Source organism: Hermetia illucens, chromosome 4, assembly GCF_905115235.1.
Source record: "Hermetia illucens chromosome 4, iHerIll2.2.curated.20191125, whole genome shotgun sequence".
Taxonomy (NCBI): Eukaryota; Metazoa; Arthropoda; class Insecta; order Diptera; family Stratiomyidae; genus Hermetia; species Hermetia illucens.
Genome location: NC_051852.1, coordinates 107,972,491 through 107,995,623, shown reverse-complemented (window position 1 = coordinate 107,995,623; position 23,133 = coordinate 107,972,491). Strand labels below are relative to the sequence as shown.

At 42.1% G+C, this 23,133-nt stretch overlaps 1 protein-coding gene across 2 annotated transcripts in view; it reads right to left on the bottom strand.

Moving 5' to 3' along the window:
- Positions 1–4,181: 4,181 nt before the first annotated feature.
- Positions 4,182–23,133, bottom strand: part of LOC119654961 (histone-lysine N-methyltransferase ASHR1-like) — a 34,034-nt gene continuing 15,082 nt past the window's right edge. The window contains exons 2-7 of one of the 2 annotated variants that reach the window (XM_038060618.1): positions 18,232–18,472; positions 10,650–11,214; positions 4,924–5,096; positions 4,741–4,863; positions 4,507–4,682; positions 4,182–4,443 (exon numbers count right to left, since the gene is read on the bottom strand). In XM_038060618.1, the coding sequence (XP_037916546.1) occupies positions 4,217–4,443; positions 4,507–4,682; positions 4,741–4,863; positions 4,924–5,096; positions 10,650–11,214; positions 18,232–18,407 (1,440 nt within the window). In that variant the 5' untranslated portion in view covers positions 18,408–18,472 and the 3' untranslated portion in view covers positions 4,182–4,216. The remainder of the gene's footprint in view (positions 4,444–4,506; positions 4,683–4,740; positions 4,864–4,923; positions 5,097–10,649; positions 11,215–18,231; positions 18,473–23,133) is intronic. The other variant, XM_038060619.1, reaches the window with a different exon arrangement.

Here is a 23,133-nt window from a genome sequence, read left to right as displayed (position 1 = left end):
AATCGTTGGACGACAAAAATCGTGATAACACAAACCGCATATGTTCAAGATGCGCGACAGCAGGAGGTGCTCCAGGACCAAGAAACGAATCCGTTCAAAAGAAGCTCGTCGCTTATGAGATCTCCACCAATGTCAAAGACGGTAAAGGCTAAGGTACAGGAAAGGTTAATAAACACCAAAAGTGAAGGAGCGTATAAAAGGAGTACCTTGTCAGGGCTTATAGACAGCAGAGTCCTGATCCGGAGGAATTACATTTCACCCAGTTTGGGGCAAAAATAGTTGAGCTGTCCGAGTTTATCAAGGGCAAGCACACCTTGCACCAAGCCATAAAGAATATGGTAAGGGTTATTAGAGTCCTCTGTAATAGATCGCAGATGGAGGAAAAAAATACTAAGGATGCGCCGAACCCTGTTGTGGCAACAGTGACCAAAGTGATGCCTAACCGAATTACCATCGAATCACGGCGAAATAAATGAGAATGTGAAAAAGAGGGGTGATGCTCCAAATAATCAGCAGGCGCCTAAGAGAAAAAAAGGCGGACAGGACATTCTGAAAACCAGCACCAACAGCTCAGAAGGAGGAAACGATGGATAGACTAAAGTTACCATGGAAAATGTTTCCCACGGTCACTCCAGGCTCCAAGTCTTAATGAGCACCTGGCCCAGCGTTCGCACGCACTGTGATCGAAAGGCGAAAGTGTCAGTAGATAGGTTACATATTAAGGAGGGGCGACAATTGCATTGTTGGCTACACCATGCAATGAAAGTCACTCTCCCAAGATGGCCGACGCGTTTCAGGTAAACGTGAATGGTGGCGCGTAGGTATGGTTGACGCGCTATACCCCACTAAGGTGTAAATGACAACCATATATATTTATTAGCGATATTTAATATAAGTGTGCCATATCTATATCTGTGAGTTTGAAAAAAGTATGAAGGCATATTTTGAATTTTTAGGTATGTACATGGAAAAAGGTGCATAGAAAGTCTCTCATAAAAGATGAGTAAGGAACCTTTATATCCTAATCGCCCAGCTTCCAGTATTTCGACTTGTTTAGTATCTCCGCGTGCAACAGATTGCCCTTAGTGGACATAAAAATTGCACATTTGGGTGAATGTTCGCTTTGGTTTTCTTCTTCGGCTTTTTGTTAACGACCTTGATTTATCCACCATTTTCGTTCCCCTTATGGTTCGCTTCGGTTGTCGATGTTCACACTTGGAACACAAGCTACCTTCCTTCCGTACTTTAATTCCGTTCTTCGGACTGTTACTTAAACACCTCTTTATTCGCTAGAGGATCATCATCACTATTTTGTTTGGTGGTAGATCAATGTCATTACGGCTGGATGCCGCTTGGATCATCTGTGACATTGTTGGGGCGGTAGGCTTAACGTAACGGTACATTACAGGACTACGGAACACTTGTAGGACGCAATGTGGTCAGCATTTCGTTTGCCGGAGATTATTACCTCGATTTAACGCCAGTACTCATTCACAGCTGAGTCAATTGGTATTGGGCATCAAATTATGATGCAAATTCCTCTGTCATCCGTGAGATTTGAACCGCGGCCTTCCGCTGCGGGAGCCTAGTGCTCTAACCACTAGGCCATTCCGCTAACAATTCAGGAAAACTAGATGTGAAACATACGTCTTTAATTTGCACACAAAATTGAAAAAGGGAAATGCACAGGATTATGAAAAAAATATTGCCAATTTATTTAAAAAACTACAACAAAACTCTTTTCCTGAAAAGTTAGTCTTAGACCTTGAAATTTTTGAAGGCAGACAGAAATGTTTTTCAGACGAAAGTATGTTACGGAGACCCCAGCTGGAATATAATATAATGTAATATAATCATCAGATCAAGAAAATCAGTTTTATTCAATTTATTATCATGTAATTTTTTTTTATTAGTTGATATGCGATGATGACATCACATACGTTGTAGATTGCACGAAATTCACAAAAATTGGCAAAGTTTCACCGTCTAGAATTTTGTTAGTAATAGTTGTGTTACACCAATGCCAAAATGCACTGCTAGCATGAACTTAAGGGGTGTTGTCGGGAAAATTTGTAAAGTATGGAAATATAATATTATTAACTTTATTTGTGCATCGGAACCAAATGCATTTTGAGGTTTAGATTTCGTAGAGATGCACCACTGTGATTTTTTCAGATTTTTTGGGTGGATAGGTTCTGAGACCTGCTTCACTTTTTGGGGCACACATTTGGAGCACTCACTCACTCTCACTCCTCTATACCAAAAACAAAGTCATTTTAGAAAACTACTAATCGAGCCCTTTCATTTGATACACACATGACCATATTTGGTGAAAAAAAATTTTACACCCCTCTTTCACATGTATAGAGAGCCCCCTCAAACTCAACAGAAAATGGGGTTGTATGTAAGCTATATGTATTCGTGACACTTGGTTTAGACATTTTCGAGTAAATCGTGTTAAAGACAGACAGACATTGAATCGATTTGTTTTGTGTTTACACAAAACCTTAAATATGCGTATTTTCGTGGAAGTACAGGGTGCGGCAGCATAACTTCCTTTTTTCACAACTCAATAAAAACTATTGTATACACCGGAAAATATTTATTTATTTTTTATAATGTACGTACATGTCTAAAGCTTTTTTACATTGTTTTGAAGATCAAATCTGTTAGGTGACGTCCCCCATTCTCCATACATTGCGTAAACCGATTTCTGGCGTTTGTCATGACTCTTATTAGCATAGCAGGTGTTATGTTGGCAATTTCTTCTTGGATGTTGGTCTTCAAATCTTGTAGGGTTCTTGGACGGTTCACATAAACACGGGATTTCAAAAAACCCCATAGAAAAAAATCACAAGAGGACAGATCGGGAGAGCGTGCCGGCCATTCCAAATCGCCTCTAATTGAAATAAGGCGCTCTGGAAAGTGTTCCCTCAAAACAGCCATCGATGCTCTTAAAGTGTGTGCTGTTGCACCGTCTTGTTGGAACCAAGTATCCCCCAAACCCAAATTTTCTAGCCGTGGAAAAAAAAAATTCTATAGCATGTTTACATACCGGTCCGAATTCACTGTCACTGTAACCTCATTTTCCTCAAAAAACCAGGGACCAATAATTCCAGCTGAGGAAATTGCACACCACACTGTGACTTTGCGTGAATGCAAAGGCTTTTGATGCAATTCTCGAGGGTTGGTGTCAGCCCAGTAGCGGGGTGTTTTGAATGAAAATGGGCTTCATCGCTAAAAAAAACAATAGCACCCTCGGGAACGACATCAAGAAGAAGCTCACACGCGTTCATCCGGGAATTGAAGTCACGTTCTGAAAGTTCCTGCACTATCGCCATCTTATAGGGATGAAAATGAAGATCATCACGAAGAATTCTTCTCACAGAACGATCGGATAGTCCAAGGGCAGATGCGTGTTTGCGCGCAGAACGCCGTGGCGATCGCAACATTGACGCTCTCCCTGCTTCAATGTTCTCAGGTGATCTAACGGACCGAGGGACTGCAGTTCTTCCTTTTGTCGCACCTGCAGTCTGTCTGAATGTAGTGACCCATGTAACAATTGATTGGCGGTCTGGGACGGGAGCCAACGGGGCTAAATTAAAGCGATTCCGAAATGCACGCTGTTTTGCAATAACCGAACATCCGCTTGAAAAGTAAACCTCAACGGCAAAGGCACGCTCCTCACTATTCCAACGCATGATGGCGACTGAACCGTGTCGGGACAAAACTTTACAGTATCCCCTTTTGAACGAGACCACTAGCGCTCCGCTATGACATCAACTAACTGAGTGGCGCGCATTTTAAAAAAGGAAGTTATGCTGCCGCACCTTGTATAATATATAAAAAGTGTAAGCCAGTGTAATATATTGAAGTCAAGGTATTCTCAGAGTTTGGCACGGCGGTTACATAATTCCATGCTTTTCTTGATATGATTTCAGCTGCTCATATAAACCATCTTTCTCTTTTACTTCAGAATTCTCCATTGCTTATTATTATAATTCTAGGCTGTCAAGGCTGGCTGGATGTCTATATAATTTAACACCGGATTGGTTCCTATTTACGGAAACTAACAGAAGTGGAGGATATAAGTCTATTTCGACGAAAAGACAATCTTTCCGTTTGCTTTAGATCAAAAAATATTTTCTGAAAATAATTTACTGAAATAAGACATCACGAATAAATTACACAGTCACAGCCGAAAAACACAACACAATTAAGGCCTATCACATTTCAATTGAAGCAGAATCGCTTTGGCCTCTTCGGCCTTCTTCCGACTAGCCGTTCCTTCAGGTTCCCATCGCAGGATCTCTTCACTTTCTTCTAGAAGGCCAATAGCGTTTCGCATGGTGTTTCGGAATTCCTTTTTGGTAATCTGATCCGTTTGCATTTTTTTCGCAGACAGCAGCATTAGCGTGAAGTACAACTCAAACATGATTATACCTACGTCAGAGAAAAATACTTTTAATAAAAATCTGAATATTTACTCGTAAGAATGCACTTTACCTTTTACTCTACTTTGACCCGGCACAAGGAGTTCCATTACCTTCAAAATTTCTCGACAATATTTCTCTTTATTTTCCAAGAAACTAGTGGGCGTGCTATTTGAACATTTTGCTTGACAGATTGCATACTTGGCAGATAGGAGGAAGTAGTGGTTGTCACCTAAAATCTTGCTATATCTTGCAAAATAGAGCACTCATGCTAACTGGGAGCAGAAGATATTTCATAGTTACGTACCTTTCTATGAACTTTTTATGACTCGCGACATCGTTGATATCAAATGTTCCTAACTCTTCTGGCAACAGGACTAATATGGCTGCAACTACATCGGCATCCATGATGTGGCTACAGTTAGTGCACCTACAATATTAACGACATACAGGACCATGGGTTTCCGTTTTCGAAAATTTAATTACGTACCTCCATGGAGCTTTCTGGTCAAGTGGATCAGTTGGAAGCACCGAACTTTTTGAACATTTTGGACACCGAAGAGCATTGCAAAATGTGTCAAATTCAGTGGGATCTGAACATCTTTGGCAAGAACACCAGAAAAATTTCGCGTTTTTCAACTCATCACGTCTTTGTAATGTACTCTGTAAGGAAAGTAAGTTAAACAACAGAATCAAGTCGAACTTAAGTATCCTAGACATCCAGTTTTTGCCCCAAGCAAATCTTCCCGTTTACCAGCGTATTTTCGTGGGATCAGTGATTGAAAGGAAATGGTTTGTTTATTGGAAGAATGTGGAAACATTTTGGAGAAATAGGCAGATTCTTAGAGACGCCCGATATAGAGCACGCGCACAGGCAGGGTTCCCACCCATTAAATTAGCTCTGGTCTTCTCACCTCTTTATGGAGTTTGGGTTTGGGGTCTGTTTGTTCGCTCGGCATTTTTAGAATTGAGGAGCTAACTGCAAGTCGGTTCACCTTTGACTGGAGAATATACTTAAATATCTTCCGTGGGCTCCCATTTACTTACTACTACTACTTTGAGATAATGCAGAGATTATCAAGAAAATGAATAATTGCAACAAGTTGGACTCATATGAAAACTCATATATGAAAATTTTACAGAGAAAAGCATAAACACGGACTTAGGTAAAAATTTTCCTTACGACACCTTACTACGGTGAGGGAGCTTAGTCAGAAAGATTTCTTGTGGAACTAAAAATTTGAAACCAAGCTGTAATCAAACCCCAAGGTTTGGCTTCAGTACTGAATGCCTACTAGACATAGTGATTAATATTAGGTGAACTCTAGGTACTAGGCTATCTCCAGTTTCAACTAGCCTTGACGACCTACTTTCCCCAGCAAACTAAAGCCCGGTTAATCATCTATGAAGAAACTTGACCCTGACTCAGCTTCGCTACTTATTAAATTCAAAACCAGTCCAATTGGGACCCCGTTCTTGACGGAAAAGTAGAAGCAGGCCACTTTAATTTGGCACTCCTGATTCCGGTGGCGCAACCAGCTTTGGCAAAAGTTTTATCCACGAGTAAGCATTTGTCCTGGTGCAAAAACATGCCGGGCAAAATAATGCCTTCGGAACACTACATCTAGGCAAACTACAATTCCTGAGCTTTACTATGGGGATTGGATCGTTCAGGGCATCTGCGACGAAGGGCAAATCGAAGCGGTACTAGTTCTCTGTCGATCACAACCTTTCACCCAAATAACCGCAGCACAACGGTTAAATTAATCATAAAAAGTTAAAGAGGAGAATCTTCGGGTGCCCTTCTTATTTCCTCTGTGGCGAGAATGAAGTTCCCACCGGGATATTCATAAGAATTATCCAGTAAACCAGAAATAAGAGAATGGGGACAATAGCAGGATGCGATATTAACTGTCACCATATTTGTTAGGGAATTTCTAACAACAACATATAGGGATCCAGACTATAAGAATATCTAGTAGGAAACGAACTGCAGATCTTCAATTTGGATAATGAACTCACTTTCATCTTGCAGTCAGGCAAGAAGTTATCAACATCATGCTGATACTCCTTGACATGATGGATCTTGAATGGGGGGTACCGACCGATATTACGCTCTCAGGTCACCATTTTCATTTAGAAATTTGCTAAAGACAAATTGGGCGACTTACAAATTAGCGCTGAGCGCCCGGGTTACGATCTCTGAGAGGCGCCTCAAATCCATTCTAAGATCATAAGTTGTCTGAGAGAAGCTTTCGCAGAGATCTGTCTACGCAGTACGTCAAGGAAAGTTAGGACACCACGGTGGAACTCGGATTTTTCAAAAGAGAGTAGAGTGGGAAGAGCAAATGAAGTCTGAAGTTTAATTTAGCTGCTGATTAGAATTAGTGCAGAAAGTTCAGAAGAAGAGCTTAAAGACGCTTTTGCAAAGAGAGTATATGATTCGGTCTAACGGAGCTAACGTCGAAGATGAAATGGATCTTTGTCAAAGAACGTTGTCACCACCTGGGTAAGTAGAGAGAACATGCAGAAAGCAAAGAGGAACAGCACACCATCAGTTTGGAGAGGATTTCCCAGGCAGCAGCCAAAATCGCAGCTCAGGCGTATACAGCTTTCAGTCCAGATGCTGGACAAACCAACGTCATTTAAGCGACAAAAAATTGACATTTAACAAAGGATGAGGTCACTCTTCTTTTATAACACTAGAGTCCGATGTCGGTAATTGATTCCCGGAAGTATTGGTCTCTACTTTTACGGTCCAGTGACCGCGTCCTCCAACTTCGAAAACCGGGCAGCGTGAAACTCGCATTGTTCACTGAGTCCTACCGTCCGTTTGTGGGTTTTCCTGGACGTTTACCTCCAACCTTGTCTTTTGGTAGAGGCTTGCGAATACATCGGATGTCCATGTGTTCTGCATGACCTGCCCGTTGGAGATTTAAAAATTTAATATGAAAGGTGACTTTTAGTTCGTCGTTAATAGATACATCTCACTGTTGTATTTCATTCGCCACCCACCTTCCATCCTTGCTGGGCTTAAGAATTTTCTGAGGACTCCAAGTGACTTTTCGTATTCCGTCACATCAATATGCCAAGTCTGTTTTGCGCCTGTTCTACAGTGCGTCGCGATATCATCGGCATAGCCGATTTCTCTGGCACGTCGAGTCTAAGCAGACTATCATAGAAAGTATGCTAGAGGTCCGACTCTAGAATGGACCCTGTGCTATATCTGACGTGATCTCCATCCTCCTCTGACCTTCTCTCATAAAGCTGCTCCTGAAATAATCCCTCAACATCTGTAGGAGATAACTCGGCACGTGGAAAATATTGTCTAGTGTGACTAGAATGGCTTTCCATCTTACGGAATTAAAGACATTTATGACGTTAACCGGTACTAGGAGCACCAAACGTTGAGCTAGGCGGCTGTATGCCTCCGCCCGATGAACGGCATCCACGACTTGCATGATAGCATTAACTGTGGATCTCCCTGCTCTAAAGCCAAACTGCTTTGCAGATAAGTCTTCGAAAGCTCGTATCGCTTCATCGAGTCTATTTCTGATGAACTATTTGAACACTTTCTCGCAGCGTCAAGCATACATTGGTCGGCATGAAGACGGCAGCTTAGGGCTTCCACACTTTTTCTTCTGGAGCTCCACCCTTCATGGCTTCTTTAATTTTAGGCAGAGATTTCTCTGATGGCGTAGCGTGCTGTTGTCTGTTTCGCTCAAAACGTCTCACTACATGGTCAAAACTTTTACTGTACAAGACAATGATCTTGCCAGTCTGCGTGTATTCCTCGGAGACCTGGGTCCTTAACAAGGAAAATTGCGAGAAGAATCCTCCGAGGAATTTTTGGCTTCCTATAGGAAGGTAGGAATTTCCGTATCCTATATAACGACGAAATCTGTGAGCGATACCACGAACGCCAGGTTGTGGATAAGATCCAGCTCAACAGATTGCAGTGGTCGGGTCACTTAATCCGTATTGGGAAGGATGATCCAGCCCGGAAAGTCTATAAGGGCAATATCTCTGATAGAAAGAGAAGACGCAGAAGCAGATCCTCTCTGAGATGGAGCTATCTAATTGGTGGACCTCTGCGCAAAATCGGAATGTCCGGATTTTCTTACCACGGCAGGCATAGAACGGTTACCGGTTGTTGCGCATAGAATGTCTGATCAATTGTTAACTTTTCACTTTAAAATTCTTTCTGGTATTCGCTAATAATATTGATTGCTAATGGTTCCAGCCATCTTTCTGCTTTTTACCGTACTTTGTAATACATACATATGTACATAATAATGATTTCTTTCTATAGCTTTCGCAGCTGAGTTTGTCACCTATTTTCGGAAATAGAGAAAATGCCCCGTGCCAGGGCGCCAGCTGTGTCGGCAGCAGTTTAGTGCATCGGCGGAGGTGTTCTCACCGCCGGCAATGCAGTCGGTCGTCCTATGCTGATATGCCGGTAGAATCGAACGTGATAACTGGGGTGAATTAGGTACTCTTAATAATGGCTATTTTGCTTCCTTTTCTGATGGGATAGTAGCTTCTGTTGCAATTTATGCTTCGGTTCTCGTTAGCTTGGTCCAGTAGTTCAACGGAGCACCAGCTATTTCCCGAGCTTTTCCGAATTGTCATTTGAGAGCAATGAATCAAATGCTGACTCAAGGGGACAGTAGAATTCGTCCCATACTGAGTTGTTCTTGCCCTCCATTGGACTGTGTTCGTTGATTAGTCAAACGAAGAATGATTTAATTTTCACTGTAAGTGCATTAAGTGTCTCGTTGATTGGTTTGAAGTCTGTGATGTTGTGGACGACAAAAGTCAAGCGGCATTCTCACTTTTCAGACTGAAATCAGAAGGTTTTTGAGAGTCAAATATTTCACTGCCTAATCATTTCGCTTAACAGGTTGCCAAGGGATTTATCCTATGCTTTTCTATTTTTTCAATGAGTGTCCTAAACAAGACAGTTCTGAATAGGAGGAACATGCCCCTGATTTCAAACTCGTGTTCATTTTTCATTGCTATAGTCATCGTTTCATTTCCGATCGGAGTAAAGGCTGAATTAGGGATTAAAGTCGATAATAAACTGTTAACAGCTTGTCAGTCTGGTGCACAGCTCTCGACCTAGATGACCAGTCGGCTCTGCTTTGTTCATCGGGTCACAGAACTCACTGTACGCAGCTCTCAATCCAAAGGCTAGAGGTATAGAGAGACCCACTTGGCCTCGGGTCTACATATTTAGAATGTAGACTGCACTTGCCTGGCATACGCTTATACTCCGCTTGCCTGGTGTGATGTAAAGGTGATATTTATTCCCAAACCAGGCATACCCACCTACATGGTTCCAATAATTTTCCGAACGATCAGTCGTTTCTTTATTGTACATTTCTAGGTAGTCGCTTCGGGTGATATACCAGCCAAAAAGACAGACCCACGAAGATAGCACTCGAGAATATGGCTTAGGCACATTCATGGATATCAGCTAGGCAGCATGGGATTGATCCGCTATTAACCAGTTAGATTTTGGCAAGATATCAGAGGAAGTGTACTCAGGGAATAGTTCACCCTTCCTTACTTCGGCTCCTGGTAATAGACGGACTGCTATGTTTCCTAAAGGATGCAAATGAGCTGATGAATCTCTTCAGGTTTTCTTCAACAAGGAATCTACGCACCTTCTATCTCTGGAAGGCGTTCTCAGATTCACGAAAGCCTGTGAACGTGGCAGGTGGAATGTCGTTGAAGAGGCGACTTTAGGAGACGGTACAATGGGCATAATAAAAGACTTAAGTGGTTGGATTTGCGCTCCCTCCGCCAAATTAACCTAACCTAACGGTGCATAGGTCGAAATAATCGAGGGATTAAAACAAAGCATGAATTCTGACGGTCCGATTGAATGTAAGATCAAAAGTTAATGGAGCACTTTGATATATGCCTCTCGAGAAAAATGAAAATTAGTAAATAAGTGATAGAAGATTTGAAGAGAAGAGGAAAAGATTTTGGTAGAAACACACACTATATGTATACCTTTGTATGGTCAATTGACTGCAGTGATCAGTATAGGCGCAGAAAAGAAGTAAGGATACCGGTCAACAGAAAAGGGCAAATGAGATATCTCTTCCGCATGATAATAGTCACATCGCATTTTTTTGGTCCTTTTCTTAAAAAGGAATCTATAAGTTTTGGATCCTTACTCTTGAAAAGTATTGAATAATTACTTACCATAAATATATCCACGTAGCTAATTGTTATTATTTCACCTTCTTTTATATCCCGACTTGCACTCACCGACACTGAATAATCATTTGAATCAAGAATTATCCGTGCATTCGGAGAGCAATCGTGTGCCAACAATGATGTCGTTGGATATAAGGATCTCCCTCTGATGCCCTCTCGTCCTACTCCAAAACAATTCACCTTTATGATACCGCACACTGTATGAATCTCTTCTTCACTAAAGTCCGTTATATTCCAATCCTCTCTGATTTGATTGACAATGCGGAATTGGTTTCGGTACCAGAGCATAGGAATGTCCTTGCGGAGATCATTGTGGGCTTCCAATGCTTGAAGCTTTTCCCACTTGTCCTTGTGGCTATGTTTGAGGTAGAGGCAGCGCAAGTGGAAAATGACTTCGTGAATGGCTTTCAGCCTGTTGCCGTGAGATTTTTCAATTGAGTTGATTATATTCCTCTCGGTGAGGATGCTGCATTCTTGTTTGCTGTGACCTATTTCGTTGTTAATTCCTTTACAATCTGGACCACAGAGAGGCCATCGACAACCAGGGCATCTGAAAATTTACCTTTTTGTATTAATACGGTTTATATTATGCAAGTTCATTTGGAATTTGGATCTGACATAATTTGGTCTAATGAAAGAATTATTCGCAGATTTCTATTCAGAAATGAAGATGGCTAACTACAGCTTTACTGTCAAGGCTTTCCCCTTATAAAAGTTGTTACAAATAGTTGCATAAACACATTACCGCGTAGTCGGAAAATCTAGTCCATTGTAATACTTTGTGGGGGAGACGAAAAATGATAATGCTTTCAACGGCTACGTTATGAAGTGGAGATAGTTATAGAGTGGGTCGCAGAAAACTGACTGCAAACAAGATTCGCTATTATACTTCCAAACAAAGGAAAATTAGAGCCCAACTTGGAATTTGAATCATCAACTCTGATTTCAATGGTTTATCCGATCTATCAAAGTTGGCTCCCCCCAGTAAGCTAAACTAACTAACTAAGTTGGAATTACAACTGTTCAGCAGTGGCTACATTTTGCATCCTTTTAGGTACGTAGATCCTTTTGGGCTGTTCATATGGCACTTTGCCTTCCTTTCAATTGGTTGTAGGCTTTTTAGGCAAGTCGATTTTTTTATTGATCAAGACCGATAGCGTGATTGACGAAAGGGGGTAGAAAGGGGAGATTCATTCATTCATTTTTTACTTCTATCTATTCATTTTTAAGGTTTTGTGTGAAAAAACGTTATTAGAATCGAGTCGGTGTCTGTCTGTCTGTCTGTCACACCCAATTTATTCGGAAACGGCTTGACTGATTGTCACGAAAATTGGTAAGAGTGTGTGATCTGCTATTCCGTCGTTATATCAATGACATTTTCCAGCCTGTTCTACTGCCTCAGAGTCCACACCACTTTGAAAAACACCGTTGCATCCTTTCGCAAGTCTCAGCGTGAGGAAATCACCCTGTTACTCATGTGTGGTGAAGCCAATTTACATAATAGAAAAGTCTATCTTCTCCTCAAATAGATGTGTGAAAGGATGAAATAAATGAAACTATTGTCCATGCTCCAGTGAAACAATCTCCATGAAGTTTAAGGGCGGAAACCACATTAGGAGGTTTTAGAATCGAATTTTTTATTGCATTGAGTGTAAGCTTAGTTATCTCAGAATATAATAATAATCAGAATATAATAATAATCTATCTCAACATATGGCAGCTAGGGATAAAATGCTCCACCAAAAATGAGAAGAAGGAGAAATTTAAGGTCCGGTATGGTGCAACGAGTCGCAGACCAGTACCGCTTTATTACTCGCAGCGACACAATCCCGGCCTCAGGGAGCGTGTTCGACTTGAAGTCATCGGGAAAACTGGTGACCGAGAGTCGATGGGGGCAGAGGCGGCGGCATCAACAACACCACGCCGCACTGCAGGTAACAGTTTCAGTACTCGCCGAAGCACTCTTCTCCACCGTCCAGCTGAGGTTTCCTCGGAGGTTCGGGACGAATTCCAAAGAGCGTATATAGAATTCTCGGATATGGATCCTTTGCATAGACCAGGTATTCCCAGGCTCTATGCATCTCCAGCAACTCCGGGAATTCTATCTCAAATCAATGATGAGATTGCATCTCGACTGTGTGCTGAATGTCGCTGCTGCAAGTACAATCACTTGTGTATTGTGGTGCAGTTGCGGCTATCAGATTGCACGGTCAGAAGATTCGCTTTCGTTGAAATTCTGGACACACTAAAACAAAAACTTTCTGTCATATGCAGTCGGTTACGACGGTATGGCGAAAGTTATTCCAGACGTGTCCAGAATGCAACATACGCGAGGAACCAGCGGAGCTTTTTCAGAACTCTCAACGAATCCCAACAGAGCGCCCCGACAATACAGTTCTCGGTGACGGAAGCGAAAGAGTATTGGGGTGGACATTCTGGGCAGGTAACAGGTAACAGGTAACAGGTAACAGGTAACAGGTAGTGGATCACCGCCGAAAGTACCCGCCATGCCAATACACCTGGCATGAATTTTGCGGAAGAGGAAGTTCGACGAGCCATAAACATCTCGAAGAACTGGAGGGGCCCAGGCCTGGATCGGGTGCAGAATTTCTGGTATAAGAAATTTACCAGCGTACACAGTCGGTTGTCACGTAGTATAAAGGAGGTCATGAGTCGGCCGGAGGAATTTCCACCTTTCCTCACTGCGGGGATTACCTACCTTATCCCTAAGAAGGACACGGTGCAGGACCCCGCAGACACAAGACCGATCACTTGCTTACCAACCCTCTACAAATTCATCACGTCCATTATTAGTGGAAGGATCAATGCGCACCTCGAGACCAACAACATTCTGTCCGAGGAGCAGAAGGGCTGCCGAGTTGGGTCAAGGGGTTGCAAAGAGCAACTCATTATCGACTCGGTAGTTGTAGGACAAGCAACTAGAGGCCAAAGAAACCTCTTCAGTTGCTATGTCGATTATGCCAAGGCTTTTGATAGCGTTCCGCACACCTGGCTAATCGACATCCTACATCTGTATCGCATTGATCCGAAACTAATAAAGTTTTTGGCGACAGTCATGAAAGGGTGGCATACCACCTTATCAGTCCGTACATCTGAGGGTGCTAATACCTCAGAGCCCATTCGTATACGGAGGGCCATCTTCCAGGGGGATTCGTTGAGTCCCCTTTCGTTTTGTATGGCACTGAACCCCCTTTCATGGCTACTGAATGATGCTAGAGGGCATGGTTTTGCAATAAAGTATGGCCTACGTGCTAAGTGCGAACTGACACACTTGATGTACCTAGATGACATCAAGCTGTATGCTGGTACTGACGACCATCTTAGAAGTCTGTTGCGAATAAAAGACATGTTCAGCCGTGATATTCGGATGGAGTTTGGATTAGACAAGTGTCCAATCCAAGCCATCCGCAAAGGTCATCACGAGCCGCATGCCGGACATAGCATTGGTGACCTCCACATCGAAGCTATGATCGAGACAGACTTCTTCAAGTACCTAGGAATTCTGCAAGGAACCCATGCTCGAGTTGGTGATCTGAAGGAAGCTTTGCTGTCCGAATTCCTGCGTCTGCCGTGAAGCGGATGAACCTGCCACGTGACATCGGAGGTAGGGGCGTGGTTGACGTGGCGGCACAACATCATCGCCAAGTCGACTCGCTGCGCGCTTATTTTTACAGCAAAGAGCAGGCGAGTCCCTTGCATTCGGCTGTCTGTAAGGCAGACTGTGGACTGACTCCACTTACCTTGAAGGATCGATCTTTCAATCCTCTGAGTGGGGTGAAGTCGGACTAAGAGCGGATCGATGAATGGAAGTCGAAGGCAATGCATGGTAAACACGTGAATTGTCTTTGGCAGCCATTTGTCGATTTGCATATGTCGAACAGATGGCTGTGTGCTGGGGAGCTCTTTGCTGAGACGAAGGGGTTCATGTGTGCCATTCAGGATGGCGTGGTCGCCACCCGAGCTTATAAAAAGCTCATCATGAAAGAACGGGTGGAGAACGACCAGTGCAGAATGTGTGGTTCGGCGTTAGAGACGTTGGACCATCTCATTTCTGGCTGTTCTGTTATAGCACCGGTGCAATACATCACCAGGCACAATGCTGTATGTAAGGTTATCCATCAAAACCTTGCATATAAGCATGGGCTGATCACGGGAACATGTCCGGTTTACCGATATGATCCGCAAGCAGTGCTTGATAGTTCTGCTTACAGCATGTATTGGGACCAACAAGTTCTGACTGATCGCCATACTCCACACAACAAGCCTGACGTACTGTTAGTTGACAAGACGGGTTACTTCGCATATATTATTGATGTTGCTATCCCCCATAATAGCAACATCGACGGAAATACGCGGAGAAGAAGGTGAACTATGAGCCATTGGCTCGGGAAATCAAAGAAATTTGGCGTCTCGAGCGGGGGGTTGCAGTTCCCATAATATTTTCAGCTACAGGTATTGTACCTAAATCCCTCACGGCTTCCCTTGATGTCCTGGGACTTTCGCACAGTCTGGTTCAAACCACGCAGAAGTACACCATTCTGCATACGTGCTCGATGTTGCGGGGAGTACTGGACGGATTCTCCCACTGACCTACCACCGGCCACCACCACCAGTGTCCCTTTAGTTCTTAAGTAGGTAGGATCGTCCGAGCCTAAATGCTTGGCAGTTAGTGCTAGTATTAGGTAAAATCCGGCATCTGCCGAGATTGTGATAACTCGGAAATAATCGTTGGCGCAACAATCCATATTGGATCAGGGCCTTGAAGTGTGTTAGAGCACTTTATTAAAGACCGTAACGGTACACTAGGAGGCAATGTGGTCAGCATTGCGCTCGCCCGAGATTATTACCCTGATTTGACTCAGGTACTCATTCACAGCTGAGTCGACTGGTATCCGACGTCAAATCACGATACAAATACCACTGCCACCAGTGAAATTTGAACCGCGATCTTCCGTACGATAGCGTTGTGCTCTAACCACTCAGCTATCCGGACAATATGCTGAGTGGTTATGCTGCAAAAATTTCAAAGGGAAATTCGCGTTCCTTTAGATTTTATGGGCGTAGAACTAGACCATTATCGAGTACAGGCTTAGAGTCGAGCGCCCAGGAGGTAGTCGCTTTATGTCCTTATGAAATCTTGAAGCGCTATGTGAATAGTATATTCATTTGGCGTCAGTCCCTTGTACGAATACATTTGTGTTTTTTTTTGTAACTGTTTTTTGTTCGTAATTAAAAGTCATAAAAGTCTTCATATCCAAAAGAGGACTTTTCAATCAACTTTTTTCAGAAGCGTTTTTCTCAAAATTACCGGGAATCTTAACGCAAAAAGTAATAAACCGATCATTATAAAATTTCGCGATACGATTCTTTACAACATTTAGAATGATATTAATATTTTTTTTAATGCTTACAAAATTGTTTATTTTGACTTTTTTTTAACTGCATTCAGGTTCATATTAGTAGAAAATATGTTAGTGATGTAAAATTGAAACTCTTTTTGGTTCAGTTAAAATTTGGAGTCGCTTCACAACAAACATTTGGAGAATTTTAGTTACGACTTCTAGCGGAATAACGTCGGGTAATTTTTTTTATCCTTAGTTTAAGGGGACGTGACGGGTTTAAATTTTGATTTTGTTACTTTTTTCAAACGGCCCATTTTTCGAAAAGAAAGACATTCTGATATTATCATAATGTTAAAGTTTAAAAAAATGATTTAGGAAATTTTCTAGGCTGCTTTTTGTTTGCTATAGATTTTTTAAAGGAACGTCAAAAATTGCCGAGGTCGATGATTCCAAGTCACTGAACCAAAAAGGGGGCATGAAATTCTCCATAGAATTAACTACAATCAACAAAACGACGGCGATTTATTAAATTTTTCGGTTTTTGGGGCCAAAAAACCTGATGTAAATCAAAATGTTTATCACCTATCTCTATTGCTTTGACTGTGTATCATGACATGTTAAAGGGGTCATCCCGTGTGTGGGATCCGCGGAATCGAACTTTTTTTTTGCATCAATTGTATCTATATATAGTGTAGAATATATGGGCAAAGTGATTTTTCGATATTCGGAGTCGCTCGGAAATTATAGTGTTAAACACGTGATAAGTCACATGCTAGATTTATGCCGATCACCGTAATAAAGCGCGTATTTATCGGTCCGAATGACGTTCGAATGACTTCACCAAAAGGAGAAGAATTGAAGCCAAGGCCGTTTCTTGAAGAAACCTAAGGTTTATGAACTATGTATAGCAGATTAATTATCAGTTAAGGTTTTATGGCGAAAAATCGCATTCTGCTTTTTAAATGCGTTTTTCTCGAAACCGCATGTTGAAAATCGGCTGCCACCATAGTGCAAAATCTATCCAACGAAATTCTTTGAAATTTTCACGACTTACTCAGAACATATTTCTACGGTCCGCAAACTAGGATACTTGCGATTCATTCAGTAGTTTTTTTTTATTCATTGAAGAAACCGTAAAAAACACCAAAATTCAAAATTATTATTTTTAATAATCCTAGTTTGCGGACTGTAGTTAAGTCTGCACGTTAAAATACCGTTTACTTTTTTTCTTTAAGATGATCGCAGCGCCCTCTAGCGTGGCAGCAGAAAAACACCTTTTTTTGGAGATGGGTGTATAAACTGCTCTGTATTTTAATGACTATGTGATCGGGCTGGAAAAATTACTTTGCACGCTCAAGATATTCGCAAATCTATTGTGAAAAATATTATTGTATCTTCCTCCAGTTCTTCACAACAAATTTCTAAAAAAAACCAAAAAAAATAGCCTTCACACGGGATGACCCCCTTAAAATTTCAAAGCGAATGATCAAGTGATTTTTAATCCTCCAAGTCAACCCAAAAAACGTTGCTTTGAGGAAAACGCGTTTAAAAATTCATTGCGGTATTGACAGTAGCGACTTTTCAGTACAAAAGCCGAACCGTAACCGGTAAGACCAGTTTCCGAAGTGTTTCCTTCTATGCATACAACATGCGAACAAAACGAGAATGAATAACATACACATATATAGCAGACGTTTTGAAGAGAAATTCAGAATACAAGAAATAAGAGGCTCAAACTGCGGCTTTAACCCGCCGCGATCTATATACAGATTCTTATTATATACTTTCAGATGTATTTTCAACCAAAGTTAATCATAAAAACAAAACTTAGAAAAATTGAACTCGTCACGTTCCCTTAAATTTAAAAAAAAAAAATCCCAAAGCTTGTTGGAAGTATGACTAATATAATGCCCGAATTTGATTAAATTCTAATTAATTCTTCCTACTAGAAAAACTTCAAAACAGTATTTGAAAATAAGAATTCTAATGTGGTTACCGCAATTAAGAGCTTTTCTAAGGGCAAATAGTGAGCAATTGGAAAATTGAGCTTAAATTATTATTCGTTGCCGCTTTCTCAATGAATTTCTTCTAAAATAATAATGCAGGTATGCACAAAAACCATGTTACAATTTATGTGCCGCCCCTGAACATAGTTCAAACCACATAGTCTGCAGTTATGTAGCTCTATAACCTTTATTACTCACCTGTATTGTTCGCTAGAAAAATCAACTTTCTGGTTGCATCCTAAACAAAATGGACTATTATGCATTGGAGGTCCAATTACTAAAGGCATTTCGTTGATTATCAATTCACCAGGCTTTATTAACTTGACGGCAGTTAGATAACGACCCATGGTATCTGATTTCAGGATTTCGAACATTTTACTGCCTATTTTGTTGGATTTTCGATATTATTCAGTATTGTTTGGCACTGAGTACTTTTCACCTGCGAAATAAAAAAATGAGAAAAATTGACCTAAAAAAAGATGGCAATAAAATGGTCGAAGCGAATATCCACTATATGGGTACTTAATGTAGCGGCTCTTCTGCTTAAAGTTTTTAAAAGACAGGAGGGGAGCTGAGAATCTCATCTTTGCGGAGGGTTAAAAGATAATGCGAAAATCTGTGTGGGGGGGAAGACAAATATTTAAAGGAATTTGAGTTTCGTCACAAACTTTGTCACTAGGAAGGACAAGGATGTATATAGAAAGAACCTCGCGCTTCTACTTAAATTTGGTCGCCAGTTTTGAGATTTCTAGGGAGTCACAGAAGTGAAATAAATTCTGTATTAAAAAATTAATTTTAGCCCCGAAGCTATGAGCAGTCTAGAGTCGCAACGCCTCAACTTCGGGTACGTGCATAACATGGCTCAATACTGTGCAGATATCCTGGCTTATTTTGCTGGTTAATTTGGCGCTATTCAAATTGAAGTCGGGGAACTATAGACAACGTAATGAATTCGCTAGTAGGGAAAGGGGATTTTATTCTAGGATGAGACCCCTTTGTAGCTCAGCGGCTATTTAAACAAGCAGCATTGTCACTTTCTTTCTTTATCATGGATATGGCCACAAACTTACTTGGCCCTAGCCGTAAAAGGAGTCGGAACGGCTGGTTTGACGATGAATGTAAGCTAGCAACGGAACGGAAGAATGCTGCATACCGAGTAATGTTGCATTCTCAATGAACGCGGACACGCGCAGAGACTTATCACGAACTCCGTCGAGCGGAGAAGCGACCTCACAAACGGAAAAAGGAAGCCTGGGAAATCCAACAAGTCCGTGAACTAGTAAAGGGAGCAACCGCACCAGGCGCAGAAGTTTTACCAACAAGTCAGCAGGATGAAGCCTTATACACCTCGATATTCATCCTGCCGAGACAAAGAGGGAAATCTGATTTCCGACAGAATGGGCATATTGGAGCCATGGGTTGAGTACTTTGATGAGCTCCTGAACAACCAGAACATCGGCGAGTTGGAGGTTCCGCCAACTGAAGACGACGGACAAATACTGCCACACCCCAGTTTAGGAGAAACAATCCGTGCAATCGGCTAAAAAATCATAAGTCACCAGGAGCCGATGGAATTACAGCCGAATTGGTTAAATATGGAGGCGACCAGTTACACCAAGTGGTTCATCAACTTGTGCTCAAGGTATGGAACAGCGAATCAATGCCTGACGATTGGCAACGAGGCATTATCTGTCTCATACATAAAAAGGGAGCTATAACACAGTGCAGTACTTATAGAGGTATCACGTTGCTGAGTACCATCTATAAAATATTTTCCTCTATCTTGTTAGGCCGAATAGCCCCATACGCCCAGAACGTCATTGGCCTATACCAAAGAGGCTTCACTACAGGCTAATCAGCAACAGATCAGATTTTCTCTCTGCGGCAAGGGATGGAAAAACTGTTGGAATATGGACATCAGTTGCACCACATTTTCATCGACTTTAAAGCCGCTTATGATAGCATACCTAGGGTAAAACTGTATACGGCCATGAGAGAATTCGGTATCCCGATGAAATTGATAAGACTGACTAGGCCGACCCTGATCAATGTGCGAGGCCAGATAAAAGCAGTAGGATCACTCTCAAGAGCATTCAACATCAACAACGGTCTACGACAAGGGATGCGCTATCATGCGTCCTCTTTAACCTGGCCCTCGAAAAAGTGATCCGTGCTGCTGAGGCAAATGCAAGGGGTACGATCCTCTTAAAGTCCACCCAACTACTAGCCTACGCTGACGATATCGACATTATGGGAAGAACGACCCGAGACGTACAAACTGCCTTCATCCAGATCGAGCAGGCGGCGCGAGATTTTGGGCTGCACATCCATGAAGGCAAGACCAAATACATGGTGGAGAGGAGAGAGGATAGGAGAATACAACTTTGAGACCGTTGACAATTTCTCCTATCTAAGGTCGAAAATCACAACCGATAACAGCTACGATGATGAAATCCGCGCACGGTTGTTGTCAGCCAGCAGAGCCTATTTCAGCTTACAAAAACTGTTCCGCTCGAAACATCTCACCATAAGGTCAAAGCTTTTACTGTACAAGACTATGATCTTGCCAGTCCTCATGTATTCCTCGAAAACTTGAGTTCTTAGCAAGAAAAATTGCGAACTCTTGGCCGCGTTCGAGAGAAGAATCCTCCGAAGATTTTTTGGCACCTTATATGAAGATGGATGATTCCGTAGCCTGCATAACGACGAAATCTATGAACGATACCACGACCATCTGGTTGTGGATCGAATTCGGCTGAATAGGTTGCGGTGGACCAGTCATTTAATCCGTATGGATGAGGATGATCTAGCCCGAAAGTCTATAAAGGCAACATCTATGGTAGAAAAAGAAGACGAGGCAAACCCCTCCTAAGATAGAGCATTGGCGTAATTCAGGACGCCAGACAGCTTTAAGAGAGACCGAATTGGAGGAGCTCGGCGCAAAACCGGGATGTCTGGAGTTCCTTATTAAGGCAGGCCTAGACCGGATACCGGTTGTTGCACCGTTGATGATGATTGTCATTTTTGGAGCGATCATAGTCGACAACTCTTCGAGTAAATATTGATGCCATTCCATTCCATTTAAATATCTTTAGAAAGAAATCACCTCGTCTGGTGCAAGCTGAATCCTTCTGAAGACTGGTCTATTATTCGGGTGGTATCCATCCCAAAAACACTTAAGGATTCAGAACTTTTTATCAACTACCTTCGATTAATGTGTTTGCCAAATTGCTCAATTCGTATCAATAATTTCATTGATGAATACAAAGTCCTGCCTGCTGACGGTTATGCATATTCGGCAACCAAATCTGTGTTTGCTTGCACCAACGATATCTTTTTGCACATTTTGATAGCAAAAGGTAAAGGTCAGCAGGTTTTGGCTATTGTGCTGGATGTGAAGACTGCCTATGAGAACGTTGATCTGGCTACCCTTAGCGACGTAATGTCACATTTCCGTTTGCCTGCTGAAATTGTTTTATGGATGTCAAGGATAATGTCCAATCGACGACTTCAACTAGGGCTGGACAGCGTTCAAGTTGGAAATGACATTCTCCAAAGATGCGTTTTAAATCCAATGTTGTTTAATATATACACAACATCCCCGCATAATAAATGCTCTGATAGCATTGAAATCTTCCAATATGCTGGAGATTTCCTCATTTTGGCGACTGGAGACGATTGGTTGTCGACTTCCAAATGTTTGCGAAGGTAGGTAAATGCGTTTATTGATGAATCCCAAAAATTGGGGCTAACAATCAACATAACCAAATCCCAATCCTCCAATCCCCTGCACATAAAAATTAAGAATTAAGCCCATGCCAAATCCATCACCTTTTAGGGAGGGAGATAACGAGATCGTGTTCGGTTAGATACCGCTTTAACTCCATTATTAATAAAACCGTAAACGCAGACAGGTTAATTAGTTCAACTGGTTTTTCTTGGGGTCTCACACCTCGTAAGGCCATCAATCTCTGTAGATCTCTGGTAAGGCCCATTATGGAGGATGCCGCTACGTCCACTATAAATTCGCTTGTATCCTGAGAAGATGCTTGAGGCTAAGTAGAACCACCCAATTGCACCAGATTTTTGCTGCCACTCCATTTCAAAGCGCCCCTCATGGCAGTCAAAGAACTTCTTAAAGTAAAGGAAAGAAATTCCAAAACTTATCATTTGATGGTTCAGAACCTATATATAACCTATAACCTATCTATAAGTCGTTCCGGAGCTTGTTTGACACTGTCATTCCCAATGATATTCCCGGATCCTTTAATAAGATTCGGGTTATCTTGTGGTAGGATTTGGGGGCACCTGTGGCAGAGCCCAGGTGGCGGATGCGTTTTTTTCTGGTCCTGGTGTGTGATGCTGCGTTGATACGTGGTGGGTCTGCCTGTGCGGTGGTTGGTCCGGATGGGGTGCAAGTCTCGTGTTTTTCCTTGGATGTCAGTTCGGTTTTGGCGGCTGAACTATTTGCCGTGCTTCAGGCCATCAATGTGACTTTCAGGATGGGTAAGGAGAAGGTTTCTATCATTACAGACTCTCTTCATACTTGTAAATTACTCAAACAAACGACGCCATTGCATTACCTAGTGACCCCCTTTTTAAATCTTTAAAATTTCTATGGTACCCGCGCATGCAGGGCATCCAGTAAATGAACTCGTCCATGTAGAGGCTCATAAGGCTCTGGGCTCTAGTCCCACAAATTTGGTTGAACCCTCCCCTGTAGATGTTCTGAAGGCAATTCAGCAACACTTATAGAGAGTGGGAGGATGACTTTTTGGCGTGTTTACGTGTCAAAGAAACATTTTTCTCTAGCATTCACGCTGCTTTAGCCATAATTAAACAATTACTAAATCGTCTTCAAATCTTCTTCTTCTTCCTTTTCTTCAGCCTTTGTCCCGTTCACAAGCGAGGTCGGCTCGTCGTGATCGGTTTCGTCATTTGGCTCTATCAAATGCCTGATCTGAGTGCAATCTCGAGGCTTTTAAATCCCCATCCACCGTTTCAAGCCACCGTTGTTTCGGCCTGCCTTTTGGTCGTTTACCATCGACTTCGATGTTTAGACCAATCTTGTCAAGTGAATTCTCGTTAGCATGAATTGCG